The sequence below is a fragment of the Rattus rattus genome, chromosome 1, assembly GCF_011064425.1.
Source record: "Rattus rattus isolate New Zealand chromosome 1, Rrattus_CSIRO_v1, whole genome shotgun sequence".
NCBI lineage: Eukaryota > Metazoa > Chordata > Mammalia > Rodentia > Muridae > Rattus > Rattus rattus.
In genome coordinates this window covers 54,678,831-54,701,571 of record NC_046154.1, presented here as the reverse complement: position 1 = coordinate 54,701,571, position 22,741 = coordinate 54,678,831, and the positions used below count along the sequence as shown (strand labels likewise).

The window sequence follows — 22,741 nt, the reverse complement described above, 5'->3', positions numbered from 1 at the left end:
AGGTCTTCCTTTTTTTTTTTTATGTCAGCTGGCATTTAACACAAGTACCCTCACTAATATTTTATTTTGTATTTTACTCAAACAGGAAAATGTTACCCTAGCAGGAAGTACTTATATCAGCCTGGCACCAGGGGTAGCCAAAGAAGCAATGCAAGGGTTAGCCCTTCCTCCTCCCTCAAATTCTTAAAGACCTTTAAAAAAACTTATACAACAGCTAACTATGCTTTACTTATTTTATATAGGGTAGCTGAAGGGCAGCAGAATACAAGATCGTCTAGCACAATACTCATCTCTACTATGTTAATTTTCCATAATCACATTATTGGGGTTGGGCTGTTTTTTTTTTTTAAAGTCGACCCAATACAAACTTATTTTTATTTTTTCAAGCTTACTTTTATAAGTAAAAATAAAAAAAAGTAAATCACTTATTACTGAGTTGCTAAATGAGAATCTTAAGAAATCCAGGCACTGAAATCCACTCAGTTCATGAAATCTCTCCGAGTTTAAATGAACTCACTATGCAAATACTTAACAAGCATTTAAAAGTACTACAAATTACAGAGTCATATTTACTTAATATACTATTTCATTCTCAGTCTGTTAACCCTAAGTTATTTCAAGTTAGACATGACTCAAATTTAGCCAACAGCTTATACAAAGAAGGAAGGTTCTGAGAGTCAAAGTAGTGCTAGAAGAGTAGAGGTGGGTGGGGAATACCAAGCATCCCTACGATGTCAACAGAGACAGGTTATAGAAATAGAAAAGACAAGGTGACCATGGGGCCGCATAGCATACTCTTTTTGCTCACAGAGGGCTCGTACAACATCAACGTCTAGGGAAGGGATACCTACGGCATTTCGGGACTCCGTTGCTGGACAGAACCAATTGAGAAACCACAAACGCGGAAGTGTAAAAAGCCCGCGTAGTAAGCACTGAATGAGGTGTCACACCGAATGCGGCTCCTCGGAAACAGTCTCCACGCGAGAAAGAGCCCGAACGTGTGCAAGAAAATGAGGGTGCAGGAAGTCTAAGGCCAGAACCCATCTAGCCCCAGCCGTGTGCAGCACACGACCCTCTCTCACTATCCATTAAGCTACAATGCCATGACTGTTTTCTGTCGGTCAATGGTCCACAGATCTGTAGTCGGAGCGTTTGGAAGGTGCTCTGCCTCTTACTTCCGGTGGCGGAGACGCGCAGTTGCTATGGTAATCTAAAAAAGGCGGAGGTCTGTCGGGTTGCGCTGAGAGGTTCGCGGAACTACTAAAGAAAATTGGCTGCTCTTCTTGGTTTGTGAGCTGAAATTAGGTAGCAACCAGCCCTCTCTCTTACCCTATCGCTCACTCTGCTCCTCACTGTGCGGCTGCCTCTCTCATCTGCTACGTTTACTTCTGTGTCCTCCTAAAAGCCCGTGCATGCCCCGAAACACACAAGGGAATGCAGCATTTGTGGCCAGAAGAATACAAAAAACAGACAGAGCTTGTCTGGGATTAGTTATGACTGTTAAACGGAGCAGCGATGGTGACTGGATGGCTCTGTTTTCATTCGACGCCTTAGGCGTTTTTAACAGTTTATTTTTCCTGCTTATTATGTGCCTGGTTATTTATGGAGCCGTTTGCTACAATATACTCTCCAGGCCCCTGTCTCAGACTTGGGCTAGAATTTTAAATAAAAGGTGGTTTCCGAGCCCTAAGGGTGCAATTATACATTTATTTAAGCTTCAGTTTAGACTCTCTTCACAGGAAGGGAAAGAATAGAATTCTGAAACATTTCTGCCCTGGGATTTTCATGTGAGAATAACCCTATTTGGAAAGAGCATTTGAAGAAGATCCTTTAAAATGTTTTTGAATTGCTTGCTGTAAACTGAGTGCTTGTTCTTCCTTCTTGGAATAGTTTTCTTTCACGTTTGTGAAATGGCGTGCACGCATGTGTGTTTAAAACCAATGTTTAATTATGGTGATACCAATTTGCAGTAACCAGACTGTGACACCACGTCCCTATGGGGTCCTTCTAAATCTGGTATAATATGAAAGTGTCAGGCAGGCGGTCTGTGTATTATAAATAGGGTACTTCATCCATGATAAGCGATTATTATCTTTCTTTCCCAAGTGTAAAAGACCTACATAATTCAAGAAGGTGCCAGTGATTTAGGCCTCCTGAGTAAGAATCCAATGAGTCCTGAAGGGGACCCTACCTGTGTCATCTTATTATTCAACTTGAGCTGTTCAATTTATTAGATTGGAATGTATTTTTAGAAGTCAACGCAGGATAAAGTAATGTTGGAAGCCATTAGACCACCAGAACAGTTTTGCACTGCGTAGTAGCCTTTGTTCAATAAACCTTCATCCACATTCACAGAAGAAAGTACTGAAATCTCACAACTTACTACTGACTGGGTGACATCTCTGACCCTCAATTTCACCATCTGTAAAATGGACAAAAGGTGCCTGGTCAGTGTAGTAATGGCTTAAATAAGATGTTTGCATGGATATTAATGTCTTAAGAGCAGAGGTACTGTATAGATCCCAAATATTATTACTAGTAAAGGAACTCTATAAAGCCCAGTATAATCAGTGAAACTTCCAATATTCAGTGATTTGACATGAGCTGTGTTATAGAAATGGGAATGAAATGATGGTTACTCCTGCTATAGAGGGTGGGTCCACTGCAGTTGATTGGCATGAAAAAAATCTCACTGTTAGGGAATTTCACTCCATGTATGGTTTCTTTAGCTTTTATGCGTCCTGAAGTGTTGTATGTATTTCACGTGTGGACTGATGTAATCTTAACAACCTGTGAAGTCTCCCCTGAAGTCTAATTTTGAGAGGATGCATGTGTGCATTTTCTTCGTTCTGATTCTTTTGTGTCATGCTACATCACTCTTCTTTGGGAGAGTATTGTATATTTGAGAAATTATATGAATGTGTGTATGTATATAATTAGAAATCAGTTGTTAAGGACTTATTCTATTTAACATACATTGATAAGTTCATAGAGATGCTATAATATTTACCTTTTTATTCTATATATAAAAATTTTAATGCCCTAGTATGCCACCCCGTGGTGGCACATTTGCATTTTAAGTGATTTACATCGATTAAAGTAAACATTTTTTGTTATTTTCTAACAGAATGGCCAGCAATCCTGGAAGTGATGCAGCTTTGGATACTCAGAAGTCAGTGCTTTCAGGGAGTCCTCGAACAAAGAAATTCCCACTAACTGAACAGGAGGTATTTTATATGAATTGTAGAGCCGCCTACTTAACCATCTTCAAAAGCAGCTTGGAAAACATTATGTCTAAAGATCAACTCTACTTAGGTAAATTTTTTGAAGTTGAACATTTTCCCTTACGTAATGAAGTTAATAGAATGAAAAATTTGAATTAAAATTATATCATCAAATCATTCCAATTTCACAGTGAAACAAGCAAAAGGACTTTAAGAAACAATGGCTATTTATGTAGTTACATATTCTAAGGGCTTCCAAACTTTATAGGTATCTCTCTCCCTCCTGTCCATCTATCTATCTATCTATCTATCTATCTATCTATCTATCTATCTATCTATCTATCTATCTAATCTATCTACACACACACACACACACACACACACACACACACAGAGAGAGAGAGAGAGAGAGAGGGTTTTGTATTTATAGAGAGGATTGTGTATTCATCACATCCATCAGTTACTACTTAGGAGTTGGTATTGTTGCTGTGTTTTTTTTAATAGACTTATTTCCCTTGTTTTATTATTTTAAAAAAATTTTAAATTTCAATTCTCCTTCCTCCTCTCCTCCCCAATCTTTCCCTCTCACCTCCCCTGCCCCTTCCACCCACCCCCTCCTCCCTTTCTTCCCAGAAAAGGGGAGGCCTCGCATGGATATGGAGTCCTGGCATATCAAGCCACAGCAAAACTAGCTACATCCTCTTCTACTGAGGCTAGAAAAGGCAGCCCAGTTAAGGGGAAGGGATCCAAAGGCAGTCAGTGTAGTCAGGTACAGCCCCCTGCTTCCTTCCACTTTAGGAGTCCCACATGAAGACCTAGCTGCACATCCGCTATACATGTGCAGAGAGTCCAGGTCCATCCCATTCATGTTCTCTGGTTGGTGGTTCAGTCTCCATGAGCCCCACGGGCCCAGGTTAGCTGACTGTAGGTTTTCTTGTGGTGTCTTTGACCCTCAATCCTTCGTCCACCTCTTCCACAAAATTCTCCAACCTCCATTCAATGTTTGGCTGTAGGTCACTGTCTCAGCTTCCAACAGTTGCTGGGTGAAGGCCCTCTGACAACGTTTATGCTAGGCTCCTGTCTGCAAGAATGGCAGAATATCAAGAATAGTGTCAGGGGTGGGTACCCTCTCATGGCATGAGTCTCAAGCTGGGTCAGCCACTTGGTTGACTCTTCCCTCACGTCCTGCTTCATCACCAACCCCTACACATCCTATAGGCAGGACAAATTTTGGCTGGATTGGTGCCTTATCCTTCATTAGAAGTTTTGTCTGGCTACAGGAGATGATTGATTCTGGCTCCATATCCCCCATTGCTAGGAGTCTTAGCTCAGGTTGCCCTCGCAGATTCCTGGGAGTTTCCATTGTCCTAGGTTTCTAGCTCGTCCCAGAGATGCCTCCTCCAGTGCAGTTGTCTCTCCTAATACTCTCTCCTGTTTTTCCCCCACCTCATTCCTTCTGTTTCCATCCTCATTACCTCCTCGATCCAGTCCCCTCCTTTCATCCATCACCAATGTCTAATCTATTTCCCCTTCTCAGTGAGATTCAAGCTTGTACCCTTGGGCTCTCCTTGTTACTTAGCTTCTCTGAGTCTGTGGTTTGTAGCATGGTTATCCTGTACTTTATGACTAAAATCCACTTATACATGAATACCATGTTTGTCTTTCTGGATCTGGGTTACCTCATTCAGAATGATCTTTTTCATTAGCCTGCAAATTTCATTATGTCATTGTTTTTAATGGCTAAATAATACTGCATTGTGTAAATGTACCACATTCTCTTTATCCAGTCTTTACTTGAGGGACATCTGGATTATCTCCAATTTCTGGCTATTATGAATAAAGCTGCTATAAACGTAGTTGTGCAGGTGTCCTTGTGGGATGGTGGAGCTTCTTTTGGGTGTATGCCCAGGTGTGGTATAGCTAGGTCTTGAGGTAGATCTATTTCCAATTTTCTGAGAAACTGCCTAATTGATTCCAAAGTGTTATACAAGTTTTTCACTCCCACCAGCAACGGAGGAGTGTTCCCCTTGTTCCACAGCATGTGCTGCTGTTAAGTTTTTGATCTTAGCCATTCTGATTGGTGTAAGCTGGAATCTCAGGGTTGTTTTGATTTGCATTTCCCTGATGACTAAGGATGTTGAACATTTCTTTAACTGTTTCATGGCCATTAAAGATTGATCTGTTGAGAATTCTGTTCATAACTGAACCCCATTTTTAAAGTGTGTGATTTGGTTCTTTGATGCCTAGTTTCTTGAGTTCTTTATATATTTTGGATGTCAGCCCTCTGTCAGATATGGAGTTGGTAAAAACTTTTTTTCTATTCTATAGGGTGCCATTTTGTTCTTTTGACAAGGTTTTTTCAGATTCATGAGGTCCCATTTATTAATTGTTGATCTTAGTACCTGAGCTATTGGTGTTTTATTCAGGAAATCTCCTGTGCCAGTGCATTCAAGGCTCTTCCCCACTTTCTCTTCTGTCGGCTTAGTGTATTCAGTTTTATGTTGAAGTCTCTGATCCACTTCATAAAATGAATTTGGCAGTCTTCCTTCTGTTTCTAATTTGTAGAATAACCTGAGGATTATTACTCTCTGAAGGTCTAGTAGAATTCGGCACGAAATTTTTTAGGTTGGGATACTTTTAATGACTGATTCTATTTCCTTAGGGGTTATAAGTCTATTTAGTTGTTTACCTAGTTTTGATTTAGCTTTGGTAAGTTGTATCTATCCAGAAATTTGTCCATTTCCTATAGATTTTCCCATTTTGCAGAGTACAAGTTTTTGAAGTAAGACCTAATGATTCTTTGAATATTCTTGCTGTCTGTTATGTCCCCATTTTTATTTCTGAGTTTTTAATTTGCATATTCTTTCTTGACCTTTTTAGTTAGTGTGGATAAGGGTTTGTCTAAGTTGTTGATTTTCTCAAAGAACCAACTCTTTGTTTCCTTGATTCTTTGTATTGTTCTTTTTGTTTCTATTTTATTGATCTCAGCCCCAAGTTTGATTATTTCCTGCCATCTACTCGGGTGTGTTTGCTTTTTCTGTTCTAGAGCTTTCAGGTGTGCTGTTAAGTCACTAGTAATTTCTCTCTGAAGGCTCTTAGTGCCATGGACTTTCCTCTTAGCACTGCTTTCATTGTGTTCCCAAGTTTGGGAATGTTGTGCATATAGAAAGTCTTTAATTTCCTCCTTTTTCCCCTTCCTTGACCCAGTGGTCATTAAGCAGAGAGTTGATCAGTTTCCATGAGTTTGTAGACTTTCTGATGTTTCTGTTATTGTTAAAGTCCAGCTTTAATCCATGGTGCTCTAATAAGATAGAGGGGGGTTATTTGCGTTTTCTTGTATCTATTGGGACTTGCTTTGTGGCCGAGTATATGGTCAGTTTTGGAGAAGGTGCTGAGAAGAAGGTATATTTTTTGGTGTTTGGGTAAAATGATCTGTTAGATCCATTTAATTCATAACATCTATTAGTTCCATTATTTCTCTGTTAGTTTCTATCTGGATGACCTGTCCATTGGTGAAAGTGCAGCGGTGAAGTCCCCTACTATTAATGTGTGTGTGGTTCAGTGAGTGATTTCAGCTTTAGTAATGTTTCTTTTATGAATGTGGGTGCCCTTGCATTTACAACATAGATATTTAGAATTGAGATATCATCTTGGTGGATATTTGATTATTATGAAGGGTTCTTCTCCATCTCTTTTGATTAATTTTGGTTGCAAGTCTATTTTATTAGACATTAAAATGGCTATTCCAGCTTGCTTCTTGGGTCTGATTGCTTGGAAATCTTTTTCCAGCCCTTTACTGTGAGGTCATGTCTGTCTTTGATGTTAAGGTGTGTGTGTTTATGCAGCAGAATGGTGGATCCTGTTATCCATTCTGATAGTCTGTGTCTTTTTATTGGGGAATTGAATCTATTGATATTGAGAGATATTAAAGACCAATGATTGCTAATTCTTGTTATTTTGATATTGGTGGTGGTAGTGTGTGTGTGTGTATGTCTGTGTATGTGTGTGTGTGCGTGCGCACATGTGCTTCCCTTCTTTTGTATTTGCTGGTATGAAATTATTCCCTGTTTTCTTAGATGTAGTTAACCTTCAGTGAGAGGCTTCCTTCTAATAACTTTTGTAGGGCAGGATTTGTGGATAGATATTATTTAAGTTTAGTTTCGTCATGGAATATCTTGTTTTCTCAATCTATGGTATTTAAAAGTTTTGTTGTGTATAGTAGTCTAAGCTGTCATCCATGGTCTCTTAGAAACTGCAAGACATTTGTCAGGTCCTTTGGCTTTTAGAGTCTCTGTTGAGAAGTCAGGTGTAATTGTGATAGATTTAACTTTATATGTTAGTGGGCCTGTTTTCTCTTGTGGCTTTTAATATTTGTGTTCTGTTCATTAGGGTTTTGATTATTATGTGGGAGGAGGATTTTCTTTCTTGGTTTAATCTATTTGGTGTTCTGTAGGCTTCTCGTATGTTTATAGGTATCACATTAGGTTAGGGAAATTTTCTTCATGATTTTGTTGAAAATATTTTCTTGCCTTCAAATGGAAATCTTCTCCTATTCTGTTGCTACTATTCTTAGGTTTGGTTCTTTCAAGACTATCCCAGATATCCTGGGTGTTTTGTGTCAGAAACTATTTAGATTTTGCATTTTCTTTGGCTAATCTATCAATTTCTTCTGTCATATCTCTACACCCGAGAGTCTCTCTTCCATCTGTTATATTCTGTTGGTGATGCTTGGGTCTATAGTTCTGTTTTCCCTAGGTTTTCCATCTCCAGGATTCCCTCAGTTTGTGTTTTCTTCATTGTTTCTATTTCCGTTTTCAGGTCTTGAACAATTTTATTCATTAAAATACATAAAATAAAATGCATTAAAATACAACCTGTTTGGTTGTATTTTTCTGTATTTCTTTAAGGGATTGCTCTTTAAAGGCCCCTATCATTGTCCTAAGCTTGCATTTAAGGTCATTTTCTTGTGTTTCAGCTGTGTTAGGATGTCCAAGACTTTCGGTGATTGACAGTTGGACTCTGGTGGTGCCATGCTGCCCTGGCTCTTTTGTGTTCTTATGCTGGACTCTAGCCATCTGCTTGTTGCTGGTGCTGCCAGGCTTTTGGGAATGCAGGCAGAATTATGGGCTGGAAAACAGAGCACAGGGGACAGGGTGCAGCTCACTGCTGCTGGGCATGCCCCAGAGGGACATGGCAGGATTGGGGGGTGAGGGGTCTTACCTTGTCACTGGTACCAGCAGGCCTCAGAGAATGCCTGTAGAGCTGTGGGCTGGGAAATGGAGGTGGGGGCAGGAGCAGGTAGGCATAGTTCAGTGCTTTTGGGTGTGTCCTGAGGGGACCTAGCAGGCAAGGGCTTGAGGTAGGGTCCCACCTAGCTATCCCTGATGCCAGGAGTCCCCTGGGAATGCAGGCAGACCCGTGGCTTGTTGCTGTTTTTTACTTATTGGTGTGGTAGTTTATATTTATAATAATAAAAGAAAAACAGTTCTGTCATTTGTCTTACTAGTCTGAACTTTTTAAAACTGTTTTTTAAAAGATTGATTTCTTTTGTTTCATGTATGAATATTTTACCTGCATGAATGTCCATATCCCTTGGAACTAAAGTTACAGGCACACAGTTGTGAGCTGCCATGCAGGTACTGGGAATTGAACCCAGGTCCTCTGGAAGAGCAGCCAGTGCTCTTAACACTTGAGCCATCTCTCCAGTACCCACTAGTCTGAATCTTTTCCGTACATTAAAGAAAAGACAAATATGCAAAACTTGAGTCTGATCACTGTAAAAAAAAGTAACTAGAGATAAGTGAAATTTCAAAAGAGAATTAAGAGTTGGGAAGTTTTGTTTCTTCTTCTACCCATTATCATATTTTAAAATTCCTCTGGTTGCCAAAGTCCTCCAGATCACTGAGTTTGATCCTTACAAGACTGTCACGACTTGGAGGTCTGGATGCTGCTAGTGCTTAGACAGGAGCAAGCGGTAAATGATAGTGGGGACTGCGGATGACTTGTCAGCTTCGTCAAGGCTAACGTGAGCAGAGCAAGCAGAGCTCTTTGTCATCTTTTTGAGTAATTTCCTTAAACTAAAATTCTGCTACGTTTCTGCAGAAATGTCTTAGGTTTTATGCATATGATATTTCTAAGAAAATTCATTTGGAGGAATGATTAAAAATTGACAAGATTAAAATATATATGCTATCTAAGTAAGACATTCATTAAATAGTTTAAAAACAAATGCGCATGGTGTGAGCAATTTTTAAAATGTGCCTAATTTTACTTTGACTTATATAATTTTAAAATTAGCAAACTTTCATCTTGAATTTTAAATATTTGTATTTAATTGGCCATATATTAGACAGAAATCCAGTTAATTAAAACTCCAATTTGCTGCTGTGGCTAAAATACCTGAGCTTCTTTTTCTTTGAAGATAGACAGTGAATTTTTTAAGTCGAAAACTTTTAGCACAGCTTGCTTTAGTGTGGTACTTGAATTGTTAATCAGTTAATATGTGTTAATAAGATGCTGCTGGTCCTGTGAAATTATCTGGGTAGAAAACACACAGTTTAGCATCTCCTGTGCAACGTGGTTTGGTGTAAGGTGGAATGTTCTTTGTCACACTCTTGGGCTCAAGATAGCTTTTACCAAGGGGTAACATGCATTAGGATGTGTCTTTCCTACTGCTCTTTTCCCTATACACTTCTGCCCTTAGCACATTACAGATATGGTCTGACATCTCCATTCAGAGTCAGTACATTACAGATACATGGAGAAGCTTAAGTAAACCTTACACAAAAGATCCATACATAGGTGCCAGTCTTTAAATGTCTATAGTTAGTAAAAACTTCTGAGATGTAAGATATCTATCTACTTCTAAAAAAATACTTTGGCATAATTAGCTTCATGTTGAGACAATTAGTTTTAAATGAATAGTTTTAAAAGCTGGTGATATAGCTTAGTGGTAGGAGCATTCGCACAGGCCTGGACTCCAATCTTCAGCATTTCAGAGAATAAATGCATCCAAGTACAGCTGCTCATCATCCCAGCCCTGGGGAAGCTGAAGCAGGAGGATTATCTTGAGTCTGAGGCCAGCTTGGGCTATAGTAGAGGTGGTTGTTCTAAGCAGGGGGCATGAGGTGATGGCCTGGGGTGGGGGTGGGGTGTGGGGACACAGCGTGAACAAGGACAAGAGACAAACATTTCCTTTGTTACTGAAGATAGTAGCAAGTAGTGTTTGCTGAAGTTTTATTCTGAGAGTTGTAAGATGGTTTTTCTAAGACTTGACCAAAATAATTTCCTTCTCCGGCAGATTTTTAACCTTGAAATTACCGCTTCATTTAGGTTCTCGTTTATTTCCCACTGTAGGTGGTGGGGTTGATGGGGGATGGGTTCCTAAATGCATGTGCCATTTCTCTAATTCTGTTGGCAGATGAAGTATGGATATTTTTTGTTCACATACTAGGCAAATACTTACTCTTTATTCTTAGGGCAGCATAACAAACAAGGATTTCTCTGTTTTCAAAATGTGAAAAACAAGTGCAATGCTATCCATTTCCATAAAGGTCTTATAAATAGATAGAAGATGGTAGGTCCTGCAGTGAGAACTGCTCTTTGCAGGACTATGACGTAATTCAGTGGCTGAGGATATCCACTGTCAGACTTGACAACTGGCGTTGCATCTCTGGGACCCACAGAGTGGAGGGAGAGAACAAATACACACACACACACACACACACACACACACACACACACACACACACACACCACCCCTAATAAAATTAAATCTGTTGACTGTGGTTCTTGTTTCCCTTCCCATGTCTGTTTCAGTTATCTAAGTACAGTGCATTGACACAAACTGGAGGATGGGAAATGTCTATTAGTTTTTCAAACAGAAGTTATCACTACAAGTAGCAATATTACACTTAACATGTAGACTTTACATGGGTCAGAGAAATGGCTCAACAGTAGAGGTGCTTGCCACAAAGCTTGAGGACTTAAGTTCAGTCCCAAGAACCCCCATGGGGGAAGGATAGAACCAATTACGAGTTGTCATCTGGACTCTACATTTCTGCTGGGGCATGTATGGGTAGGCACACATATAATTATAATAATGATAATAATAATAAAACAACAACAAAACAATGACAACTGCAATAATAAATATATAAGATGTAATATATTTTAAAAGATGTAGAATTTGCATTTATATCACAGAACTTTGGACCCAAAAAAGCTTGATTCTCTGGAAAAACAAAGTCATCCTATATATTATTGTGTACAATGAGTACCCAATAATTGATTCAAATATTTGTATTTATTATGTTGATCTAGTTTCTATTTCTTTATGGATATGTCTCTGAATTGTCTTGTATTTACTAAACTGTAACAGATTAAATTGTAGAAAATTCAGATAATCGTTTTAGTGTTGATGCACACATATTATATATTCCTACCCAAAATAGTTAGAAATGTTTTATAATAAGAGTTGGTAGCACAATTCGAAAGCGATATAGCTTTATAAATTTAATGATTTTTTTCCTTCTGGTGGTTCAGAAATCCTTTAGTTCATTATAGATAATTATAAGGCGCTATGTAGACATTCATTCACAAATCATTACATCACTTGTATTCAAGCGAACAAGGTGTCTGTAATTGTGTTTAGTGTTGCATGACATATGTGAATACACAGATCCTTTCGGAGGTTGTAGCTCTTACAGATGTGAAGCACAGTTAGAAATGAAGACCACATGACGGTTGTGTCTGTGTGACTCTATCCAAGGTTTAGCAGCTTTCCTTCATTTCTAACAGTCATAATTATAAATGGATACTTCCTAAAATGATTATGTTAAGTATGTGTGTGTGCACAGGCATGCACCTATGCTCACGCTTGCCTGTGTGGGGCCTCTTTGTTCACATATGCACATGCCAAAGCTTGTAGAAGTCATAGAACAGCTTGTGGGAGTTGATTCTTTTCTATGTGTGAGAGCCAAGGCTGTCAGGCTTGGTGACAAGTCCTTCATCTGCTGAGCCGTCTCACTAGCCCTACAGATGGATACTTGTGTGCATGTATGTGACATTTGAACATGTTTGAAGTTCTGGAGCACCTACTATCTAGCTTTGGTGAACATTTTAGATACTACGTCTTGTTGACATTAAAATTCTCAAACAAATGAGTTTTCCCCTTCAGTGAAATATTTGTCCATCTTGAAAAAGTAGTTACTTATGCTTTTTGTGGTTACTCTGTGTTCTCAAAACAAATTCAGCGAACTGCGTGTTCTTTAAAGTTCTTAGGTAACTGAGCTGCAGTGGGCAGGTGAGCTCCCTGGAGAGGGCCAGCACTGGACCGCTTGGCTACAATGGGTTCAACCTTGAAAGGCATGGCCCCAGAGGCTTCGTCCCAGGATTGCTTCTTGTTACTGATGTGCCTTGTCATGTTTGTCATTACCATATTTCTCATTTATTGAGACCCTCACAGCCTACAGCCTGATATGATAACTTCCTGGGTGATAGCCCGCTCTGTTGGCCAGTCTCCTGCAGATCAGGATGAGGATGAAAGCTCCCGAGATAATGATGTTCAGATGAATTAGTAATTTTATGAATTTCTGATCCGATTTAAGTAGTTTTAGGAAGTTAGCTTGGTTTAAACAAGTTTTGGAAGTTGGGTAGTTGATAGAAGGTTTAAAGGTGGAATCGAGAATAGAATGTGCCGCTTCCTTACACTGTGGCGAGAGCTGCGTGAGTTAGAGAAAGGAGCTCAGCTGAGCACTCAGGTATTACAAGCACAGAATTAGAGCAGCAAGAAAATAAGCTTGGAACAAGTTAACGGCCAAAGAAAGCATCCACTCTAGGTCGGGCCTTAGTTCCTTGTTCTTAGGATTTAGGGATGTCTTAACAGGTTATTGGTGTACAGCATGAAAGAGAAAGATTATAAAAAAAGAAAAAACGATTCTGTTGTGGGTATAAGAACACGGAACAGATGATTAGCCAGTCAAGCCGATCAAGACTCTAAACAGAAAGCATAAGACGGATGAGCTGTTCCCTAGTAAGCCCAGGTCATTGTCAACCAAGCAAAGGGAGAAACTTCGCTAATCTATGACAAAAGAGTTACTGCTTTGGGTTTACAGTGAGCTTGTGGAGAGACAGGTGAGAACTGTTTAGTGAGAGAGAGATTTCAAAAGAGGAACACGTAATGATTTTGATGTGTTTTTAAAAAATATGTTTTTGTGGTGATTGTTTTTAAAAAATGTATAACTTATGGCTATAAGGAAATTTTTTTTTCCTAAATAGAAAAACTTTGTCTTAAGGGGTCTAAAAAGGGTTAAGAGAAACAAAACAAAACAACACTGGAGCCTACCTTTGCTCCAACTCACACTCTCTCTCTCTCTTTCTCTCTCTCTCTCTCTCTCTCTCTCTCTTTCTCTCTCTCTCTCTCTGTTCACCTCCCCCACCACTTTTTCTCTAATCACTGGCTGTCACAGACAGTAGCCTCCATCGATCACTATCAGAACCAACCCCTGTCAGCCTCTCTTAGTTCTGACCCTGGTCAGCTGCTATAAGCACTGACCTCAATTGTTGATGCCACACCTTGCTGTCTGACTCTGTTTATGCTGTGGTACCAAAGCTGATAGGCATGGAGATATATATTATATATATATAAATATAATATATATTTAGAGAATGAAGCAATGAAGCATACATTGAATTAACTATATAATCAACACCAATGGTGATGTACTGATATATATTGTATTTGCTTAATAATATATAGGGATTGAAGAAAAAGAATACTCAGATATTAATTCCAAATGTTATAGTAACATATACTTTTTCTTTTTTGTTTAAATTGGCAGCTCTTCAGCATGCAGGAAGAAATCCATCTCAAAAGACCATTAATAAGTATTGGACTCCTCAAACTGCCAAGCTAAATTTTGATGATTTTTGTATAATTTTAAGCAAGGAAAAACCTACTTCGAAAGCAGACTTGCTAAAATCATTTAAACAATTAGATGTAAATGATGATGGCTCTATCCTACACTCTGACCTTCATAAATATCTAACCAAGGTAAGGCCTGTGAGACTTCGATACCGCATATTTGCGAAGCAGCTGGAGCCGAGCTCTGCCTACCACAGCCCACAGTAAGCCTTTCCCACCAGGTGAGGTAAACGGCACGCAGTATGTATAAAGCATTTGCATCCTCCATTAAAGTGCTCTGTAAATAAAGGGGAAGTAAAAGGTTCTCTCCTTTATGTTTCAGGCTCCTTTATGCCTCTGTAGTTCTTTACTGCTCAGAACTCGGAAAATTCATGAGTCCTTCATGTGATTAGTAAAGAAAATAAGTATAAATGTGATTAGAAATAATTTTGTCTGTTTTGTTGTTTTGTTTTGTTTTTTTAAGACAGGTTACTCTGTGTAGCCCTGGCTGTCCTGGAACTGGCTTTAGCTCAGAGAGGCTCCTGCCTCTGCCTTCCTAGCGCTCGGATTAAAGGTGTGCGCCACCAAGTTCATCCTAGTTTGTTTCTGGAGTACTCTTAGAAGATGTTATTACTGTACTTCAATGTTCGTTATTACAGTCTCTGTAATGTATATTTTTATTTTAAAATGGAAATTAGGCATATTTTCACAAAATTTTGTGAAATTTTTTTAATATAATTTCGTTATTGATTAATATAATTCTCATCCTGACTTACAATGAAACCAAATATTCAAGCTTATTTATAGAAGAGATTAAAATGTATTTCCAACTGAGCACTATAACCCACGCCATATATATATATATATATATATATATATATATAACTTTTTGTGAATATGGGAAATATTGAATAATTCAATCACTGAATAACAAAGCATTACTTGTTTTAAAATAAACCTTATTTTATTTTTAGAGAGGTGAGAAGATGACTCAGGAAGAAGTAAATGCTGTAATAAGTTTGGCTGATGTAAATGCTAATGGAAAGTTTGACTACGTTAAGGTAGATAAGTTCATACTGATATAAACTTGCATGCTCTGTAGGGAATTACTTTTAATTTCCTTCAACACTGCTAAGGTCTAACTGAGAAAATGATATCTATTTATAATGTACGCAAAGATGCTTTTGACCTGTGCAGACCTTGTGAACTGATCAGACCTCATCCGACACGCGGCTTATTACTATTGCATTCCTGGGCCTCATACATGCTCAACACTGTACCAGGAAGGTAAACCTCAGCCCCTTTTGGAGTAACTTTTTAATATTGGCAAGGGCACAGTTGTGTGCTGTGTACCCATTATACTTTCAATTTATCCTCTTGAGTTCCACAGTTATGATCTGATGATATAAAAATAATGTAGAGCAACATCTTGAATCTGAACACGCAAGATATGAAATGCTCCAAAATCTGAGGCCAAATACCATGTGTGAGCTCATGTGAACCTCCTGAAAATAGTGGACAAAACTCCCTCTGGGCTATTTGTATAAGCAGCACATGAAACATAAGTGATTCTCTTAACTAGACTCAGAATCCTCAAGACATCCTACTGTATGTCTGCAAATGATCCAAAATCAGAAGTTATCCAAAATGCTCTTGGTCCCAGCATCTTGAATAAGGGCCACTCTGCCTGTACAACCAAGTTAAAATGCATCTACAAGTATACAAACCAGCACAGAGACTCCCTTCAGAAATGAACCTTTTGTATGGTGGAACACTTGTAAAAATTATTTAGAACAAATGCAAGTCTATGTGTCTTGTAAAAAAAATAAATAAATCACCTCTCCTGGTGTACCATTCATTTCACTCAGAGTGTGACCTCACTGATTGATGACTACGTTTCACTAGGTCACTTGGGGCTGGCAGTCTGGTTCAGGAAAATAACATGAGCAACAAGTAAAGTAAGAAATGCGTTTCAGCCACAAGCCTCCTCCTTGCCTACTAATGTGTATTTGCCTCCCTCGCCCCCCAAATATAGGACCGAGCATTTTCCCCACTAGCTGACTTTGTTCTCTTTCCTTTAGTTTTGTAAATTATACATGACAACCAGTGAGCAGTGTCTCAAGACTACACTAGAAAGACTGGAGGCCGACAGTAAACTGAGGCGTCAACAGTTTGGAAGCCAAATGGAAGGGTCCCCTGAAAGGGATCCATCACCAGTACCAAAACCATCACCTAGGATCATAAGGAAAAATGACCAAGAAACGTTCTCAAGCAAAGGTATTTACTCTCAAAACTAATAGTTTCCTGATCAGAAATGGTGGATCATAATTCAAAAAGTTGTCCTTTCATCTCAGGTTATCAATGACAGGGTAACTGAGAAACCAAGTGTTAGCCACAATTTCTAGACTTTCCTAGCAGTAAAAATCCACTGGAGTAAAATTTTTATTATGGAACTTTACTTGGATAGGCTCATTATATTTTATTAAAACTAAAATTTCAGACTAAAAGGTGACATATTGAAATAAAGAATCTTATATTAGTAGCACATAAATTAAAAACCATTAAAACCTGGTCAATATAAAGCCCCTGATTGCATTTTAATAGGAAGAACAGAGAGTGACATTGATGCATAGACAGTGTGACACTGTGTTAGAAATACACTGCTTCTGATCACTTTTCATATATGACTCCAAACGATCGTTACTCTCTACAGGTGACACAAGCCACACCTTACTGTCAACAACTAGAAAGTTCAAGACATCTGTTTCCTTCACAATGACTATGAGCGCTAACAGTAACCGAGACTCAACATTAATTGAACCAAACTTAAAGGTATAGTATTTTAAATGAACAAATAGAACTTTTTCTGGAAAGTATTTGACTTTAAGATTGTTAACAATCATTGAATGTCTACAGGGAACCAACCAATGGAGTTTGTAAACTAATTTGAATTTTTTCTATGGAATGCAACATTTCTATTTGTAATATTTAAATTATATTTTTTATCTATCTATCTATCTATCTATCTATCTATCTATCTATCTATCCATCCATCCATCCATCCAGCTCTCTATCTGTGGGGGAACAACATGGTCATGCCATAGTGCGTATGTGGAGGTCAGAGGACAGCTTGTGATAGTCAGCTCTTACCCTCCACCGTGTGGGATCCAGGATGGAATTTGGGTGGTATGCTTTGTAGACATCTTTGTCTGCTGACCTATCTTGCTGACCCTGGTTGTGATATTTTAAAGTAAAAATAATGAGTAAGAATATTATTATATTTATATATAAGGTCTTTAAAAATAGTGACTCTTGAGTTTTTGAACTTGAGAAATAGATTAATTAACTATGGACCTTAGCAAGTAAAATTTTTTGCTTGACAAATACTTTCCCTAGGTGCTTCTTAAGTAAATCATTGATTCAATATCAATTCCTGTGAGAGAAAGACCACAAAGTCACTTTGCTAAGTCAATATTTGTAGAGTGTTAATATTGATCTTCTTCCTTTGTTTTCCCTTTCTAGACTCAACTTTTACTAGTTTTCTTTCAGCAGAAAATAATAGCTACAGAAATATAAAACATTAACTGGAAACTGCTAGGATACATTAAGAATGTGTACCTGGAGACCTCTGTGAAGGGGGGAAATGGTTATGACCACACACTATAACTGCTGCTAGAGAACTGAACTGATTGTCCTCCAGAGCTGCATTCTTGTTTCAAATAACAACTCTGTATTTGTTATTGAACTCTGAAGTCCCTTATATCTTTAAATTGCTAGACAGTGACATTTGTTCTATATTAAAATTTTAAAACATCATCTCTGAGGAATTTTCCTCTGACTGTTTAGGAATCTGTACACCCTAAGCAATTTGGTGCGCCTGTTCAGTCTGCACACACATATTTCCTGTTCTAACAATATTAGTTTGCACCAATAGCATCGTTTTGTATTTTTTAATTAAGGTAAATATTAGCCTAATTAATTATGATTTACCTAATTCTAAAGTGTATTTTAGTCATCATATATAAATAAGAGATATAAATAATATTAATTAACTATATAAATACAATTTGTTTTGTTCAATCCAACAAATAATTCTTTCCTTTTTTTTTTTTTTTTTTTTTTTTTGTGGTTTTTCAAGACAGGGTTTCTCTGTAGCTCTGCTTGCCCAATAACTTGCTCTGTAGATCAGGCTGGCCTTGAACTCAGAGATCTGTCTGCCTCTGCCTCCCAGTGCTGGGATTAAAGTGTGCCCACCACCTAATAATTTCTAATCAGTAATTTGTGTCAATTATTTTGCTTAATATAAAATATGGACCTTGAATTAACAAAATTTCCATTTGATTATAAGCTGTCATATGCCAAGGACTAGTATTTCATTGTTATAACGAGTATTATAATAAGTATTTATTGATTGGATACTTTGTAAAAAGAGTCTTCTTGGAATTGATAAAGAATGCAGAGTAAAGAGGCCTGAGTGTAAATCCTGGCTATTCCTCTAGTTATTGTGTAAATGGGGTAACTTTAACAACCTTTTTTTTTTTTTTTTTTTTTTGAGTCTGATTTTCCTTAATTGTGACTTGGGAATAATTTTATTTTATATATTTTAAAAGATGTAAATCTTTTTCAAAGCATTTAGCACAGTACTAGGGACATAGTCTCTTAAATACAGAAAGTATTATAGAACTAAGATATGACTACAATTCTTCTTATGGAGATGAGATGGTGAAAGTCCACTTGAAGAAAAGCTGTTTTTGTATTGGATTGTGAATGGAAATGGGAGAAAGATTTACCTGAGAGACTGATAGTTATCTTATTATGTCCTCATGCCAGCTTGTCCTGTGGTAGCTCTTGAGTATACTAGGAACGGGAGGGTCTAACGACCATGCTGGGATTAATCTGTAGGCTATAGTAGTGATATACATATACATATATATTATATTATATATAGAGAGTCCACATGTTTTGCATCTAGACATCAAAAATAAGAATTGAAAATTTGATTTTTAAAAGTTCTCAGAATTTAATTATAATTGCAGTTGGCACGTTGCCAACTTTTACATTCATTTATTATCTGTATGTGTATGTGAAGGTCAGAGAACAGCTTGTGGGAGCTGGTCCTCTCCTTCCACTATGTGGATCGGAGGTCAGTGGGCTTAGTGGAAAGTGACTGTACCTGCTGAGCCATCTTGGGAGCCCAATAGTGTCAAATTTTTAATTTATAACTTTAAGATAAATATTAAATTTTTTTGGAAATGCTTGTCTTGTTTCTCAACATTCTTTGTTTACTATCTGGTATTTCTTAGGTAAAGTGAGCCAAAATTATTATTATTTTGGGTGACAGCCTGTTCCAGGCTGGCCACAGACTTACAGCGTCATCAAGGATGGCCCTGAGTCTGCTCCTCCTGCTTCTCTCCCCAGCGCTGGCTGGGCTGTGTGTGCTGGATGTGCTCCTGTATGGAGTGATGTTGCCAATCGGACGGAAGCTTGGTTATTTAGCAGGCGGTAGTTCTTCTATTGTTCTACTTGGAAGCAACTTTATTTTCATACATTTAGAACCATTTTAGTGAGTGAGTGGTTCTGAAATTCAAAATAAATTACTAATAAGACAGCTAAATTAATCTTCTTTAAGTAGTATAAGCCAGTTGGTGACCTTGGTCTATGTGGAACAGAGAAGTGCAAAATTGCACAGAAATGAACAGCTTAGAAATGTAAAAGTGTGTGCAGTGGGGCAAGCAAGCCAGAGTTAAAATCCTGGCCTGGCCCGCCTGCCCGCCTGCCCGCCCGCCTGCCTGCCCCTGCCCGCCTGCCTGCCCTGCCCACCTGCCCCCTGCCCGCCTGCCCACCTGCCCGCCTGCCCCCTGCCTGCCTGCCCCCTGCCTGCCTGCCCACACGCCTGCCTGCCCCTGCCTGCCTGCCTGCCGCCTGCCTGCCCCCGCCCTGCCGCCCCCACCTGCCTGCCCTGCCGCCACCGCCTGCCCGCCTGCCGCCTGCCTGCCCGCCTGCCTGCCGCCTGCCTGCCTGCCCCGCCTGCCGCCTGCCCCCTGCCTGCCTGCCCTGCCTGCCTGCCCCCTGCCCCGCCTGCCCGCCTGCCCGCCCCTACCTGCCTGCCCGCCCACCACCTGCCCGCCCTGCCCCGCCTGCCTGCCTGCCCGCCTGCCTGCCCCACCTGCCTGCCATCCTTCCCCACCTGCCCGCCTGCCCTTCCCGCCTGCCCTGCCTGCCATGCCTGCCTGCCTGCCGCCTGCCGCCTGCCTGCCCTGCCCACCTGCCTGCCTGCCTGCCGCCCCCTGCCTGCCTGCCCCGCCCTGCCTGCCGCCTGCCCTCCCTCCTTCCCTTCCTCCCTCCCTCCCTTCTATGTTTCTGTTCACTTTTTAAGAAGGCATGGTCTTGCTGTGTTTGTCCAGACCGTCCTCTAGCTCACAGGCTAAAGCAATTCTTTTCTTTTAGCCTCCTTGAGTACCTGCAACTATAGGCACCATGCTTAGCAGCCAGATTGTGAATCATATATCCATACATATATAAAAGATTTGAATTACAGGGAGAAAATAAGAACTTTACAGTGACTATACATACATGACTTCTACTGGTCATACTTCAACTCTGTATTACCGTTCTCTTTTTAATCTTGAATTCTATCTAGTTATAGTCTGTAATGTTCAAGAAATGCCAAGAATTTTGTCTTGAGAGATGAGTAGCTTTAACTTCCTTGCTATAAAGTCAGTCACTACTGAAATTAGAGTAGGCCACAAATCAGCAGTTGTATCCCCAGAGATGTGACACTGCCTGTATTCATACTCCTAATTGGGATTTGCCTAATTTTATATGACAGATACATCAAACACACACACACACACACACACACACACACACACACACACACACACACAGAGCATGTTATATGTCTATAAGCCATATGCATGGGAAGCATATCGTGTACACAAGTTTCTCCATAAATCAGTATAACTATATAATATAATTATGTATACAAATATATCAAACATTGAAAATGATTCAGTCTTAATTTTGGTTAAAGCATCAGTTTTGTTTCTTTTTCAAAATGTTAAGCAATTTAACCTGTCAATAGAAAGATAATCCATATTAGTTTTCTTTTATAAATCTATTTATTTATAAATCTTTTATTTAATCTATTTTTAAAGTATTCTTTAAAAACAAAAAGGTTGACAATGTTTTTTTATCTACTTCTTTAACACAAAGCAAATATCTTCCAATAAAAATGTGATGTAGGCGTCTTGGTCACACTGTCCTCTGTGGCACATCCACTGAGTAACTCTCTTGCTCACCTAAATGGCCAACAATGTAAAATTACATGTGAGGACAGGGTTTCCCAGAGAGACGCAGAAAGATGTAACTTAGTTGGTATGTTTGTTTTGATCACTATTTTCTGACTTAAAATCTGTAGTTTGTGTCTTTAGCATTGCCTTATTTCTTATGAATGAATAAGTAAAATCTGTGAAGCACACATAACAGTTGTTTGCGTTTGTTGGAAAACTCTTGAATGGTAGAATCTAGCGCCACCTCATGCCCACTCTACGAATTACAAGCTGTTTTATTTGTGAAAAAATATGTCACACATGGAATTTCCTCTTCTATTATTGTAAAAACATTTTAAAATCAGTGTCCTTCTATCTTCCTATAAAAGCTCAAACTGTCAACCTTGTCTATATTCCATTCAAATTGATTTATTTGAACAATTCAGACAAATTTTCAGTATTTTTTTAAACTTTTAATTCATGACATGTCTGGCTCCAGGACCAATAAAATAAAATAAAAACCAAAACCAACCAACCAACCAAACAAACAAACAAATAACCCTTTGTATGATTGAAAGTCCTATTTTAAATAAAATTTCTAGTTGAATAAGAATTATGTGTACAATAAGTTTGGTAGATCTCAAGAAAACAAGCCCCTTTTTAAATGGTATTGCTCCAAGATTTGATGTGCAAACACAAAATTTAAAATTCCTCAATCCCACCCCCAAATTGCAAACACTAACATGCTGCCACAAGTACAAAGCCCTACATGTGACTTCATGTGATAGTTGTTCCCCAGCATGAGGCATGTGCTAAGCTACATGCTTAGGCTATGATTAAATCATACATAAGAAACAGTACCCTCATATTTAGACTTGGAGCTCATCTCAAAGACATCATGTTATGTATAAACAGAATTTTCAAAACCTTAAAATAGGAACATCTAGAACACTTCTGGTCCCCAAGATTTTAGATAGAGATGTTCAACCTATATTGTGTAATTTTGAAGTGTCCTTTACCACTGCAGGTAGGTAAATTTAAAGCACGTGTTCCTAAGGACCACCTGATGGACCTGAGTCTGCTGATGCTGTAATCACAACTGATCAGGTGTGGGAGGAGCTGGGAGAGAAGTACAAAGGGTCAGGAAATTGAATGGAGATGTGTGGCAGTTGGGGATCAGAAAGGGGAGGGGACGGGGGTAGGCACTAGAAAGTCCCAGATGCCAGGGAAGCAAGAGGTTCCCAGGACTCAACAGGGATAACATTAGCTGAAATATCCAACAAAGGGGAGGGAGAACCTGTAGAGACCATATCCTGTGGAGGGATGGGGCTACCCACCCATCT

At 39.0% G+C, this 22,741-nt stretch overlaps 2 protein-coding genes across 4 annotated transcripts in view; one reads left to right on the top strand and one right to left on the bottom strand.

The window, feature by feature from the left end:
- The window catches only part of Itgb3bp (integrin subunit beta 3 binding protein), a 58,835-nt gene extending 57,677 nt beyond the window's left edge, over nt 1-1,158 (bottom strand). The window contains exon 1 of one of the 3 annotated variants that reach the window (XM_032901779.1): nt 852-1,158. In XM_032901779.1, the coding sequence (XP_032757670.1) occupies nt 852-856 (5 nt within the window). In that variant the 5' untranslated portion in view covers nt 857-1,158. The remainder of the gene's footprint in view (nt 1-851) is intronic. The other 2 variants (XM_032901778.1, XM_032901780.1) reach the window with 2 other exon arrangements.
- The window catches only part of Efcab7 (EF-hand calcium binding domain 7), a 49,183-nt gene continuing 27,557 nt past the window's right edge, over nt 1,116-22,741 (top strand). Inside the window, exons 1-6 of the mRNA XM_032901781.1 lie at nt 1,116-1,159; nt 3,128-3,315; nt 14,066-14,277; nt 15,102-15,188; nt 16,209-16,404; nt 16,841-16,959. Coding sequence (XP_032757672.1) covers nt 1,125-1,159; nt 3,128-3,315; nt 14,066-14,277; nt 15,102-15,188; nt 16,209-16,404; nt 16,841-16,959 — 837 coding nt within the window. The 5' untranslated portion in view covers nt 1,116-1,124. The remainder of the gene's footprint in view (nt 1,160-3,127; nt 3,316-14,065; nt 14,278-15,101; nt 15,189-16,208; nt 16,405-16,840; nt 16,960-22,741) is intronic.